General features: G+C 32.9%; 1 protein-coding gene across 2 annotated transcripts; it reads right to left on the bottom strand.

Annotated features, from left to right (window-relative positions):
• Nucleotides 1–1,314: 1,314 nt before the first annotated feature.
• On the bottom strand, nucleotides 1,315–13,770 carry LOC128176673 (equilibrative nucleoside transporter 1-like). 2 transcript variants are annotated; one of them, XM_052843165.1, is made up of 14 exons: nucleotides 13,669–13,770; nucleotides 11,575–11,716; nucleotides 9,328–9,409; nucleotides 8,625–8,776; nucleotides 8,214–8,308; nucleotides 7,964–8,014; nucleotides 7,506–7,591; nucleotides 6,253–6,402; nucleotides 5,527–5,557; nucleotides 5,199–5,323; nucleotides 4,634–4,745; nucleotides 4,108–4,193; nucleotides 3,515–3,717; nucleotides 1,315–1,903 (listed from the first exon to the last, which is right to left on the bottom strand). In XM_052843165.1, the coding sequence occupies exons 2-14, from the start codon at nucleotides 11,643–11,645 to the stop codon at nucleotides 1,792–1,794; spliced, it is 1,356 nt and encodes a 451-aa protein (XP_052699125.1). In that variant the 5' UTR covers nucleotides 11,646–11,716; nucleotides 13,669–13,770; the 3' UTR covers nucleotides 1,315–1,791. The 2 variants fall into 2 exon arrangements, with proteins under 2 accessions (XP_052699125.1, XP_052699126.1); XM_052843166.1 differs by having other exon boundaries at nucleotides 11,575–11,697; nucleotides 13,669–13,737.
• Nucleotides 13,771–13,996: the final 226 nt, after the last annotated feature.

Below are 13,996 nucleotides of genomic sequence, written 5' to 3'. Positions count from 1 at the left end.
CAGGTAGTGTAGATTCAAATTAGTTCAAATCATGATCCCCAGGGTATGGTAGGACCACAATAAGGGGGGAGTTAAATTTTTACATGGGAAGATAGAGAAAAAAACATCTTAAAAATCTTTTGGAAAAACTTTCAGTCAAGGAAAGCTGAAACATGTCTGAAACCACACATAATGCAGATTGAAGTTTGATTATGATTTCCTGGAAAATAGTTGGGCCAAAAAGGGGGGGGGGGGGTCAAATAGAAACTAGACAACATAGAGATGGTTACCATCTCAAAGGGCCCTGCTTAAATAATAGACATTAGGATGAAAAGATTTCAAAAAATTTTGCTTTGACCTTAACTTAATTTTCCAGCTGGCATAGAACTTCTAATTTAACTCATTACCCCTTACATAGAGGCATTTTTGTTCAATCTGTGTAAGATTAAACAAATGGGAAATAATCTATGGTCTAAAACTGATTATAAAGAGATCCACTATGACCTTCACATTGACTTGGTGCAAAGTCACTGCACAACATTAACCAAAAAGCTTTGTTTAAGTAAAGTATTGGACAAATAGGGCTAAGTGGATGGTATACAGTGTAGTGTATTAGGGATTTTTGTGTGATCCAATATGACCTCGACACTTGACCTACAAACATCATTCAAGGTCACTGCATATTCTTTGATCAAAGGCACTATGTAGGTGCAGTATGAGCCAGATTGGAGTTAAGGGAGAGAAGATATGCTCCAGACAAGGATTTTATTTTATAATTCTGGTATAACAGTATAACCTTCACATCTGACCTTGAAACAACACACCCTTTATTCAAAAGCTCAGTTTATGTGAAGTATGAGCAAACTAAGGGGTTAGTGGAAAGTATATATGCTTTGAAAAAAAGGATTTTTGCATGGTCTGATATGACCTTGACCTGTAAACTTCATTCAAGGTCACTCTTTGACCATAGGCACTCTGTAAGTGAAGTATGAGCCAGATTCGACTAGCGGAAGAGAGGATAAGCCCCGTACAAGGATTTTATACATAATTTTGCTATGACCTTAAATTTAGCCCTAGAAATATGGTTCAAGGTCACTGCAGCAAAGCAGGGCCCCTAATAAAGAAAATTCTAAAATGACAAAAGGGGATTGTCATTTGTAGCAAAAATCGGCATATTTTTCAACTTGTTGTGTAAGATCTACTAGGCCTCTTGTTAAAATTTCTCTGGTTTGCCCATATCATCAACAAATATAGATAGATAAATGCTCAAGATAAACAATATTTGTACTTTTATTTCAGTCAATAATCATCTTCATAATTAATATAAAATGAAAAATATCATACTGTACAAAAAAAACATTCCAAATAAATTTAAACAAATAATCATAGTGACATTTTTACCCTTCATGTATACATTTATTTTTAAGATCTATTCACAGCCAGTAGAATTAATAATGTCATGGATTCCATGTATCAACTTACACTAAAAAATGAAAGTTAATTTGCCAGTTATTTTAAATGCATCATGTATACCAATATCCTTTTTTCCTGTATATCCTGTCATTTAAAAATTAAAAAGGATATTGAAAAAAAATTAATGTACAATAAAAAAGCATGCAGAAGCAAATCAAGTTGACCCCACTGAAGACTGCCTTCCTTTTTCCAAGATTGGACAGTTTTTATGCTTAAAACTCCCCCCCCCCACATCTTTTCAAAAAATGACCTGGACCTGCCCCTGCTATGCAAACAATCAGATCTTGCTTAAAAATAATATTATTAATTATAAAATAAAAGATTCAACATAGTGGAGTTTCAAACTAGTTTCAGGAGGAGGAATCCTAGAAGGGAACCACCGGCTAAACCCACAGTCAGGGAAACAGACATAAATGTCCCAGCGTACTCCGCATATCTGCTTTCTACTCTCCTGAAAAAGAAAGGGGATTCTAAAACATGTATACAAAATTCAATAATTCCTCTATCATATCGGGGGTTCATTTTGCCCCAAAAAAAGCATATATTTATTTACATGTACCATGTAGTTTTTTTTGTGGGGGAGGTAAAACAGATGTAAAAAAAACAAACAGAGGCCAATGGGCCACATCGCTCACCTGAGGAACAATAGGTATGATAAAATCAGCTTGATGGAGTCATAATACAAACTATCTGGACAATGTACAATAATACATGTACATGTAGATCCTGTAAATAAAAAATCAATTTTCCCCCTGGATATTCTTATGTTTATAATCATCAGTCCCTTTTCTAACAGGATGATTTTATAGGCATATCACATGTTGAGTATTGCAGTTCTTAAAAAGATCCTTAACAATTGTTTATATATGGGATATAAAGCTACATCAAACTCTGAACCTTCTTGTGAGGCCGAAGAATTGTCCTAGAGCCAAAGTCTTAACCATTATAAAGAATCATCTGGCTGATTAGTTTCTGAGAAGAAGAACTTTAGAGATTTACTCTATATATTCCTATGTAAAACTTTAATGGCCCCACCTTACCCCCAGGGATCATGATTTTCACAACTTTGAATCTACACTACTGAGGATGCTTCTACACAAGTTTCAGCTTTACTGGCTGATTTGTTTCTGAGAAGATATTTAAAGATTTACTCTATATTTTCCTATGTAAAACTCTGACACCCCATTGTGGCCCCACCCTACCCCCCAGGGTCTTGATTTTCACAACTTTGAATCTACACTACCTGAGGATGCTTCCACACAAGTTTCAGCTTTCGTGGCTGATTAGTTTCTGAGAGGAAGATTTTTAAAGATTTACTATATATATTCCTATGTAAAACTTTGACCCCCCCATTGTGGCCCCACCCTACCCCCAGGGGTCACAATTTTCACAACTTTGAATTTACACTACCTGAGGATGCTTCCACACAAGTTTCAGCTTTCCTGGCTGATTAGTTTGTGAGAAGAAGATTTTTAAAGATTTACACTACACATTCCTATGTAAAACTTTGACCCCCCATTGTGGCCCCACCCTACCTCTGGGGGTCATGATTTTCACAACTTTGAATCTACACTACCTGTGAGGATGCTTCCACACAAGTTTCAGCTTTCCTGGCATTATGGTTCTTGAGAACAAGATTTTTGAAAATTTCTCAAAGTTTTTCATTCATTTCTAATTATCTCCCCTTGAAAAGGGGTGTGACCCTTAATTTTCACAACTTTGAATCCCCTTTGCCTAAGAATGATTTGTGCCAAGTTTGGTTGAAATTGGCCCAGTAGTTCTTGAGAAGATGTTGAACATGTGAAAAGTATACGGACAGACGGACGACAGACAAAATGTGATCAGAAAAGTTCACTTGAGCTTTCAGTTCAGGTGAGCTAAAAAGAAATAATGTCAAATACTTCTACAAGGAAACAATAAAAATTAATAAAGACTTGAATATATTTGTAAAGAATACAAAGGCCTCTCCACATCCTGAAGTTTAACCATAAAGGAAGCTGTGTAAAAGCGTTCTCCATGGTTAAATCTCTTGTGGAGATCCTGGAAAATTTAATGTACTTACTTTGGGCCATACATCATGCAGAGTGTGGAGAAATATCCGTTGGTTAATCCCAGAGTTAAAATGAAAACTAGCGGGCAAAAGTCATTATCGAAAAATGTTTCTGTATATACTCTTGGTTGTATATTACAAAAAAATATCAGAGGTATAAAAACCACTCGAATGGCACACACTATAAGAATTTTATTTCTATGTCGCTCAGTGGGCTGAAAGTGGATAAGAAAAGCTTTCATTACAACAAGTACAAATTCAGGCACTAGAAATACATGGTTATTAAAATCATTGCAGTGTTTAAAATTTTGACATAAATAATGCGAGAAATACTAGGTTTACTGTACTTATAAAAGATAATCATTTTGTTTCAAAAGGAGTTAACTATAATATAATTCAACACTGTAAAGAATCTACAAAATAACTACTTGATATTTCAAATGTGGTCTACAACGCACAACTGTATGAGAGAAATATTTTTTCTATTTATTCAAAGATAAACATGGGTACCGGTAATGCTTATTTTTAATAATATGCAGCTGAGCATGAAACTAATCAAAAGAAAAGGTTTTTGGGGGGCTTAGATAATTGGATTTTCTCCTTACCCATTTGATAGCACCAGCTGTTGCCCTGCCACACCAGTCCCCCATATTAAACAGAAGGAAACACACAACAGCAGAAAAATACTGATCTGGAAGAGAATGCAAAAATTAAAATAAAAAATAAAACTGATATGATTTGATCGGAAGCATGGATGTTACATGTATCTGTATTGTGTATCCTTAGATACATCATTTCTCTAAGATAAACATTCAGAAGGAGTCTATAGATACCAGGAAATAAAACCACCTCCTAAAACTTTAGTATCTTCATTTATCCAAAAATTAAAGCAAAATTAAAGCAACTTACAGCATCATCAGATGCACCGTCATTAAGATCACAAATAAATAAATTTTTTGATTGCATGTGTCATGTAACTATACTTCAAAATTCTGCTTTCAATAAATCCAATTCTAAAGTTTTGTTTTTAATAGTTCTAAAATATATGTGCACACTGATCAGACGAACTTTGCTAATACTAATAGGCATGAACTGAAAGAAACATCTCACTTCCCATCCCAAAATACAGACCTTTCCACACGCTGGAGACATCCAGAGTTGACACAATGGCAGAGGCCAATGCTGGGAAACAAGTCAGGGAGACAAAGAAGACAGAGCCAGCTCCTAAACTGTCTAACCAAATCTGTAAAATCAAAATAATAAGTCACCAGCGGAAACAATGATAAGAAAAATTCAGGAATTTAAAGCAAGTGCAGATAAAGTATAGACATTTTTAGGGCTTTGATGACATATTTCTTTATTTCATTTTTGTCAGATACAAAAACAACCATTGAAAGGTATCCTTCAAGAAAATGCCAAGTGAGAACAACAACAATTCTAATGCATATAGATAACAAATACTGGGCAAACTTTGAGTCAAGTTCTGGTGAGCTATAAATATAGAACAAGATGCCCTTGGGCCACATTGTTTACCTGGGAAGCAGCTCTAACTTAAACAGAATGCTCAGAGTAGGCTTTTATATTACAAATGCATGTAAATTATCTTGTTGTACATTAATTTATAATAAGTTAGTAATCATGGAATGTCATGTCACAACTGTCAACAACCTAAGTGCTTAAACTTTGAAAATCCTACCTTTTTACAGACAGCTAAGTAAGGTGAGCCTGTACTTGGAGGTGGGGTATACTGTACACTGTTTTCACTTGGTGTACTGACTTCATCGTTATCATTTTCTTCAGGCTCAATAATTTCTAGTACATCTATAAATAAAGCAAACCAAAAAATTGCAACATAGAACATTTATTTAAATTTTTTAAGTCTTTATTATTCTATAAAGGATTATATTGTATGTAATCAGAAGATAGATTTGTGTTTCAATCTGAATTTGGTTTTATCAGTTCAATTTTTATTGAAATTTTAGAGAAAAAATCCAAAGCTCACAATGGAAAACTGTAGTTCTTACCTTGATAATTAATGTAAAACTTTGAAAAGTCCTGAAATAAAATGATGATATTAAATGTACATTAGGTTTTTACATATATTTAGGTAACTTATATCAAGGCACAAATATGTACATACGGGGTAACTATAAAATTCACTAAATTTTGAAATTGACCCATTCTGGGAATTTGATTTTAAATATCCCATTATAATAGAGAGGTTGAGATTTCAAACATGTATACATGTATGTGTAAGTGTACTAGGGGAATCGCCTAAATTCTTCACAATTATTACATCATCAGTTTTTGTGACGACAGAGTTCCTACATGTCCTCTAAACTTGTAGAGTGTCGTCTACACTTAAGTACAAACTTGTAGCTTTTACAACAAATTTAATCTAACTGATGAGTTAATATGTTCTTATGATACATTGTATGAAATTTTAAACTTCATTTGCATGCAAACTAAGAAGAAATATACCATTTATTTGGAATAAATTAAATAAATACAAGTCAGGAAACTGCATCAATTTATGTATACATTGTGTATGTTTATGTCCTACAAGTTCTGAAATCTCAACTGATATTAATATTACAAAATCGTGTACGTGTAGTTATAACACATGTAGGCGTACCCATACACGTTTTAAATCTCAAATTCTCTAACGTAGAAATATATAAACATGTACCTACATTTACAATTTTGTTATTATTAATCCATGTACATGTAAACAGCTGCATTTCACTTACATTGGTATACAGGGAGAGGTATCCTATTAAAGCTGCTAGGCTTGTCACAGTCGCTATGGTGAAAAACACGAAAGCACTGTCCCTCTCGTTAGATCCACTGAGGGCTATGGACAAGATATTGGCCAGGGCTGCAAACACCCCTCCTATTGCCTAGGAAACAAAAATATGATTTTAAGTTGTTTGCTTTTCAACGAAAATCATAAAAAAATAATGAAATACATGTACTGCTTCAAAAACATCATACCGTAGTTTTGATTTATTCATGAAATAAAATTTTCTGGTTCTCATGAAATATGATTACCGTAATACATAAAGTTCATAGATTTGGAATATGACAACCTTCTTTGGAACTAAAAGTACACCATAGGCTACATAGTTCTATTAATCTTTGCATAAACAAAGTCACAAACTTAATTGGAAGATTCGACCCTGAAATGATTTTGAAAATTGATGGCCAAAGAGCGCTACAAGTAGGTTATAATGCTCTACTTTTGGATGATAACTCATCTTTCACCAAAGATCTATCAACAGACCAAATCTGAATGACCAAGGCCTTGTAGTGTGCAAGTTATGATACCAGTATATAGATTTCAAGTATGTCCATCCATAAAATTCCAAAATGAGGCCATGGTGACCTACTTTAGGGCCATAACACACTTTTCTCAAAAGAGGCATCAGCTGACCAAGTTTGATGGTCTTAGATTTCAATGGACATGGTATACAGACATGGTATAGTTCCAAAATGAGGCAACTGTACCTACTATTGGTTTGGAACAGACCTTCCTTTAATAAGCTAACAAAGACTAGCTGGCATTGATAAAGAATTGGATTTCCCATTTCAATCTGTCACATTCTCTCTCTCTCTCTCTCTCTCTCTCTCTCTCTCTCTCTCTCTCTCTCTCTCTCTCTCTCTCTCTCATATGTCACTTTGTGTATCAATGGACTAAACCTATCTTGAGCTGGTAAGTCATTTTCCAGAAATAGATTAAAACAAAGTTTTGATTAGAGTATTAATATACATATATTATATGTAAGTACCGGTAAAGCAATATGTAGTCTTACTCTCTCAGTTTGTCTGTCTGTCTGTCCATTGGCTCTCCTCTCCTCTCTCTCTCTCTTCCTCTCTCTCTCTCTCTTTTCACATTGATACAAAGTATCTGAGAGTACCTCTATTGATCTGATGGTATTTATGTATCAATAATTCAATAACAGTTAACAATCATACAATTAAAGTGACTATCAATTATACAGACCTGTCCACTCATAATTGCTTGCATGTACTGAATAGGAAACATGCCTGCCAAGCCAAACATGGATGCCATATAGACAGAGCTAGCAGCTGTAAGAAAAACATCATCATTAATGAACTACAAAATAGTGATGTACTGTTACACAAGTTTCGCAATACAAATTAACAGAGAATGACAGACAGATGGACAAAACTACCATCTTATTATCCTTCTCTCTTTTGGCCATATTAATTTCATTTTCAAATTCTCATTTACACCCTCCCTCTCTTGAAGTGTCCCATCCTACATTTTTAATATTATGTCTTTCCTAAAACATGGTTGAGATGGACAGATCAATATATACATGTACATGTACTTTGATTTCAAAGCTGTGAAAAATATATCTTGAAAAGTTACATCTATATCAGGTTTGGAGTCATTGTTATAGGAATAAAAAGATGCCTATACATACATGTACTTACCACTAAGAATGACAACTGACAACAATGTAATGGAATAAAATATTGCTTGCCCTGCAAAACAAGAAAGTAATTGTAAATAATAAACTGTGAAAACTAGGAAATACCATCTGATTTGGTGGGAATTAGAACTGCAAAACTTTCTGGGCACTTTTGACCTATGACGATACATCTCAAAGAACACATGCCCTCTTTCTTATTTTATTTCAATAGTAATTTATAGTAGATACTAATAAAACAGTACGGTACTCACAATTATCACTATCAATCTTCACTAATAATAACGTTATGATGAAAACAACTATGACCACAACATTGGAAAATATCATCCTCCCTTTCAGAGGAATCCTGAAATTCAGAATAATACATGAAATTAAATGTATAACTAATTCCACACCCATGCAATATTTGTACTGTAATTATATATGTAACATTCACAGGAATAATTGATTTTCATTTTAATGCCCCAATACCTTGAACATACTTAGATTTAAAGTCACCACACAAAAAATCATAATTGTACAGAGTATCAATGCATCTTTAATATGCCTTATCTTTATGCTGCACAAATAGTTTAATAATTAATTTTCTTAATAAACCTGATTCAGCTAGATTCCACACTCGATCAGTGTACCAGGTAAAAGTTCTTTCGAGTAAATCTCACCTGGATGCCATAAAAGCAGTGATAAAGTTGAACACAACATTTGGCACAGTTGAAGCAATAGTAATGGAGCTTTCAAAGTTAAGCTGAAGATCTGTTTTAAAGTATCCATCATCCCAGGGAAGGGAGGTGTTCCTGAGTTTAAACTGGAAATACTGAGAGCAAAATATTTTCCGATGTTAATTAAGCCCAACTTTCAATTCCAGAATGCAAGCTAGGTGATTAACATTCCTTTTTGCTATTCATTCAATGAACCCATTGGTATATTACTAGAATGGGTAACTGGGGTTTTTTGCGTCTTAATTCCAAAAATTTTACAGTTTTGATTTTGTAAATGAAATTTCTAGACAGTTCATTCAGAATATACCTGTATTATTTCAACAAATCTTTGTGATCAAGATTTTTTTTGGCATTAAAATGATACCTTAAAGTTTAGCAAACAAAAGATAATGTAGTGCTTTTATGAAAATCCAGTAACTGCAATATAAAAAGAACTTTTAAAAAAATCCATCAAATCATTAAAAACAAATTCTTTTAACAATAATAAAGATAATGTAAAAACTAAAAAAATTATGTGCACTCTGAATTATGAATGAATATTCAAGAGTTCTCATATATTCTCTCCAGTTTTTGGTAGAATGTTCAAAATAATGTACAACAGAAGTACCAGAAATAAGCCCAATAAAAATATTGCAGATTTGTCTACCTTGTTAGCTGTGATAAAGAAATTCCAGGGAAGTAAGGACCCAATGCCAATAAAGTAGAACACGATAAACACAGCGTTGCACCTATAAGAAAAGAATGAATATGAATAAATGTCTAGGAAGGAAAACAGAAACCCTCGGGCCACATTGCTTACCTGAGGAACAATAGCTAACAAAAGCTTAAGACCATTTTTAGAGGAACAAATACAAAATATGTAGACAACTTAGTATAAATCTTGATTTTGAAAGATTTTTAAGTTTTTCTCAACATGTTCTTAAGTTAACATTGAGCTTCTTTTGTTGTTTCAGTTTTTGAGAATATGATTTTGAAGATTTTTCATACTTTCATACTATTCCTATGTAAAATTTCACCCCAATTACGGCCACATATTACTCTTGGGATTATAATTTGAACTAGAAAGAATAATCTTACCATGACCAGGTTAAACCGGGTCTGTAGGACATCTCTCATTTTAATGATAAAACTTTCTATCTACATTTGAATAAACTTAAATCTACACCTTGAGGATCCTTCCACACAAATTACAGCTCTCTATCCAATTGGTTTATGAGAAGAGGGTTTTAAAGACTTTCCTCTTTACATGTATATTCTATATTCCCATGAAATATTTTTTTACCCCCCCCCCCCCCCTCCACACAGGATCCAGCTTTTATGGCCAATTTATTTTAGAAGAAGATTTTTAACAATTTTTCCATATATATTCCCATACAAAAATTCTTAATGATTTTTTTCAATATATTCCTATTATATAAAATTTGATCCACATTGTGCTTCCACGCTACCCATGGGATCATGATTTAAACTTGCTTGAACCTACTTTACCTGAGGATGCTTCAACTAAAGATGCAGCATTTCTGGCCAAATTGTTTAAGAAAAGAAGACTTATAAAATATTTTTCTATATAGATTCCTGTATAAAAATTTGACCCCCATTGGGGCGACACCCCACCCCTGGGAAAGGTAATTTGAATCTACACTTCTTGAAGATGTGTCCGCATAAGTTTTAGTTTTTTTGGCCAAATGGCTTTTGAGAAGATTTTTGAAAAATACCAAAAAACTTTAAATAAATTCAAGTCATTTCCCCTTTTAAGCAGAAGTGGCTCTTCATTTGGACAAACTTGAATCCCCTTTATCCTATAATGATTTGTGCCAAGTTTGGTTGAAATTGGTCCAGTGGATTTGGAGAAGAAGCTCAGGTGAGCTAATAATTTATATTGCAATGAATATGTTAATTATCATCTTTCCAGGCTTATTAATCATTTTGCATTCCAAATTAATATTGACACCAAGTATGTTTCACTAAATGTTGAGAATGAAATAAAGTCTTATATTAAAGTATCTTTTAATATAAGATCCAAAAACGGCTATCTATGTGTCTGTAGCCACTCTACATTTATTGATAAAGTTCGATGACCGACTTATATTACACGTACATGTAACAATATTTGTAGCAATTTATATCTAGCATTTGACTGTTTGACTCATTAACTTCAACAGGGCCAATTCAGTCATCTGCTGAAGTAAAAGAATGGGCAATAGCTTTCCAAACCTCATATAGAAACAATTTGTCCCTTTAGTATAAGTGTCACCGAGGGGGAAAGGGCACTATAGGATAAGGGGAATTAACTCGTATAGGCCCAACCCAAGAGACAGGGGGTCAGCCTATAGTTATTAGGCTTAAATTGACCTCTAAGTCGAATATGCATAGAGCTATAACTCGAAGGCAGGTTTCACAATTTATTGATCAAGTGATTTTTAATTAAAATATGAAATATCAACAATAATCAAATAGAATAAAGTCAAATAGAACAGAATAAAAATAATTATTTCTAAAAATGCCAAATGAGTCAGAATGAATTTAGTTCATTGTTGCTTAGTCTACTGACAGACTGGTGGACAGTCAACTAGATAGTCAGTATGAAGACATAAGCAACATGAGGTATTGGCCAAAAGTGTCTGACTGCATTGAATAAATTTCTAACTGTATTTATTATCTAAAAGATAATTAATAAAAGTGAGGTACATTCGCATGATAATTACTCAAAAAGCTTAAGAACAACTCAGAACAATTATATAGACTAATTGGGGATAATTAGCAGAGCAGACTGATTCAAGCTAATGACTTGTCATTTGGCATGAGTAAACTCTCAAACATATTTACACAAAATGACACATCATGACATAAGTTAAAAGGAGAACAAAATGGTGACATTTTAGACACACTTTACCTGTCAATGGGGGGCTGTTGGGACCTGGTTCTTGGCCGGGGCAACAAGGATTCTTGTTCCTCAGAATCCATTGTCAGCTGTATTTGATTGAGATTCTCCAAAGTAAATATGGTAGATAGCTCACTGAAAACACATTTCAAGCCTGAAAATACACCCAAAGCTATCTTAACATACATGTATTCATTTGTTATCAATTAAAGATTTTAAAGTTCATGCATTCTGACTGCACAATTCAGTGACAACCCAACCTTTTTCTAGTATTTATTGTGCGAAGTCAACTTTTATTATTTATACCTGAAAGTACAAACTGTCTCACTGTCACTCATATACTTTCTTTCTAACCAATAACAATAGTCTAGAGTATTATATTAAATAAACAAAATGAGTACATGTATTTGTACTAATATATGAACACAATGTTATATGGTCTTTGTGTTTGCTGGTGTGCTCTTTTTATTCATTTACACAGTCATGTATTATTTCCTGGTCTGAAGATAGTATGCATCTCTACATTATCAATGAACATCTAGTCAAATAAAGGAAATAATTGTTAGAAATACTCAATAGACACAAAGTCATCCTAAAATACTTGACCAAATAACTAATCTGGAAAATATGTACAGTATCACAAGCAGCATCTGCATAACTGCAGTACATCTAAGTTTGCTAAAGCTCAGTTTTTACTTAAATACTAAAGTGTCTGTAAAATTTGCTTCAATAATAAGTTCCAGGTTTTTTTTCAAATTGGCAACTAAGATATTTCTTTCTTTGAGGAAATCATAACAAATTAATTACAAGAGCACTGCTAAGCAGATTATCCCTTGTTGAACGGAATTGTTTTTGAAATGTGTCTTGAATCAAACTTACTCAGACACACGCTTACTGTTATAGTGTTCTACTTCCGTAAATAATGACTTTGTATAAAATACTGTTGTACATAGAATTTTAATTTTACAGAAAATACTTGTAAATGATTATATCAGATATTTTGACCAATAGACGACTCCACTGATAACTTGGAAATGATTTGGGGTTTAACTTAAAGATTAATGATTCTTAATGATAACTAATGTATAAGCAATCAATAACATGTTTCAAGATGGGATTATAATCATTACACTAACATTATTGCTATAAGCTTTCCAGAATGAACACAATTGAAAGAACTGTATCCTAAACATCTGGAAAATATGTCATTTAAACATTTGAAGTCAGTTTCAATTATACCTTGATAATCTTGACACAAATAATATCATGACAAATGCGCCAACTTTTTAAAACCAATTCTAACACTTTTTAAATTATACTGTCAATGGATCAAGAGTTTTGTCTCACTGACAAGTTTCTGACTACTCATCTTTGTACTATGAACTACTCAAAAAGCATCCCAAATCAAATGTAAATTCTTATTCATCATTGCAGGTTTTAAACACTTTTAAGCTAAGTGCATTCAAGGTGTAACTGTGTGGTAACAATTCAATTACCTTAGATGTCCTCAAAAACTCGTAGAACTTAAATAGCAAAGTTTCTGGTAAAGACATGCTTGAATGGGTGATTTTTACATTCATTGTTTAAAGTACAGTTCAAAGTTCAAAACCTATATTACAGCAATAAAGTTAGACTTAGTATACCAAACTTTAGAGAAAATTACAGATTAAAGAGGAGAGTATGACAAAATAGCTTGATCAATCTAGTAATTTTGAATAGTTTTACCAATTAAAGCTATATAGCTAAATCAAGAATATTGGTTAATCATGAGATTGTGCCAGATTTGGTATGTACAGTATAACCCTTTTATAAACTGACATTTAAGCACAGCACATTTCTCTGATAAGTATATGCATAACTGCTCAATGCTAAGTGAACACAAAATAATAAAATCTGATATGTATTATTCAAGAAGATTAATCAACTAGAATTGGGCTGATCTTATAACTATGAAGCCAAAATATCACATGACTAGCAGGTTTTCCAAAACTGCCTGTTGCAAATGATACAAATAAAGCAAAATAAAGATATAAACAATTTGTTTATGTACAGAAGATATCATTTTTCTGCAATTGAATATAAATAAGCTTGAGTAAATTTTGTTACCACTGTCACATGATTAAATTTAAGTTTGCAGTTGCCAGTTGAGTTTTCCTTCTTCACTATTGTTTACACCGGAAATGAAAACAGGGAAGGCTAATAACAGTACGAATCATGATAGAGATAATCGACGTTTTGTCAATCATGATAAGCTAGTTAATGATATTTTATAACTAACCGTAAAACAACTGGGTTTTTTTTAATGTTAAAATAAATTCGGACAATCATATGAAAAATTCCCATAAAAACTATGCCAGAAGATAAATGAAGAATTGTTGACTATGATGGTATAAAGTCAATTTTCCATAAACTGTCTTTCAATACGACAGAAATT

The sequence above is a fragment of the Crassostrea angulata genome, chromosome 3 (genome assembly GCF_025612915.1).
Source record: "Crassostrea angulata isolate pt1a10 chromosome 3, ASM2561291v2, whole genome shotgun sequence".
NCBI classification, from domain to species: domain Eukaryota; kingdom Metazoa; phylum Mollusca; class Bivalvia; order Ostreida; family Ostreidae; genus Magallana; species Magallana angulata.
This window is presented reverse-complemented; position numbering and strand designations above follow the sequence as displayed.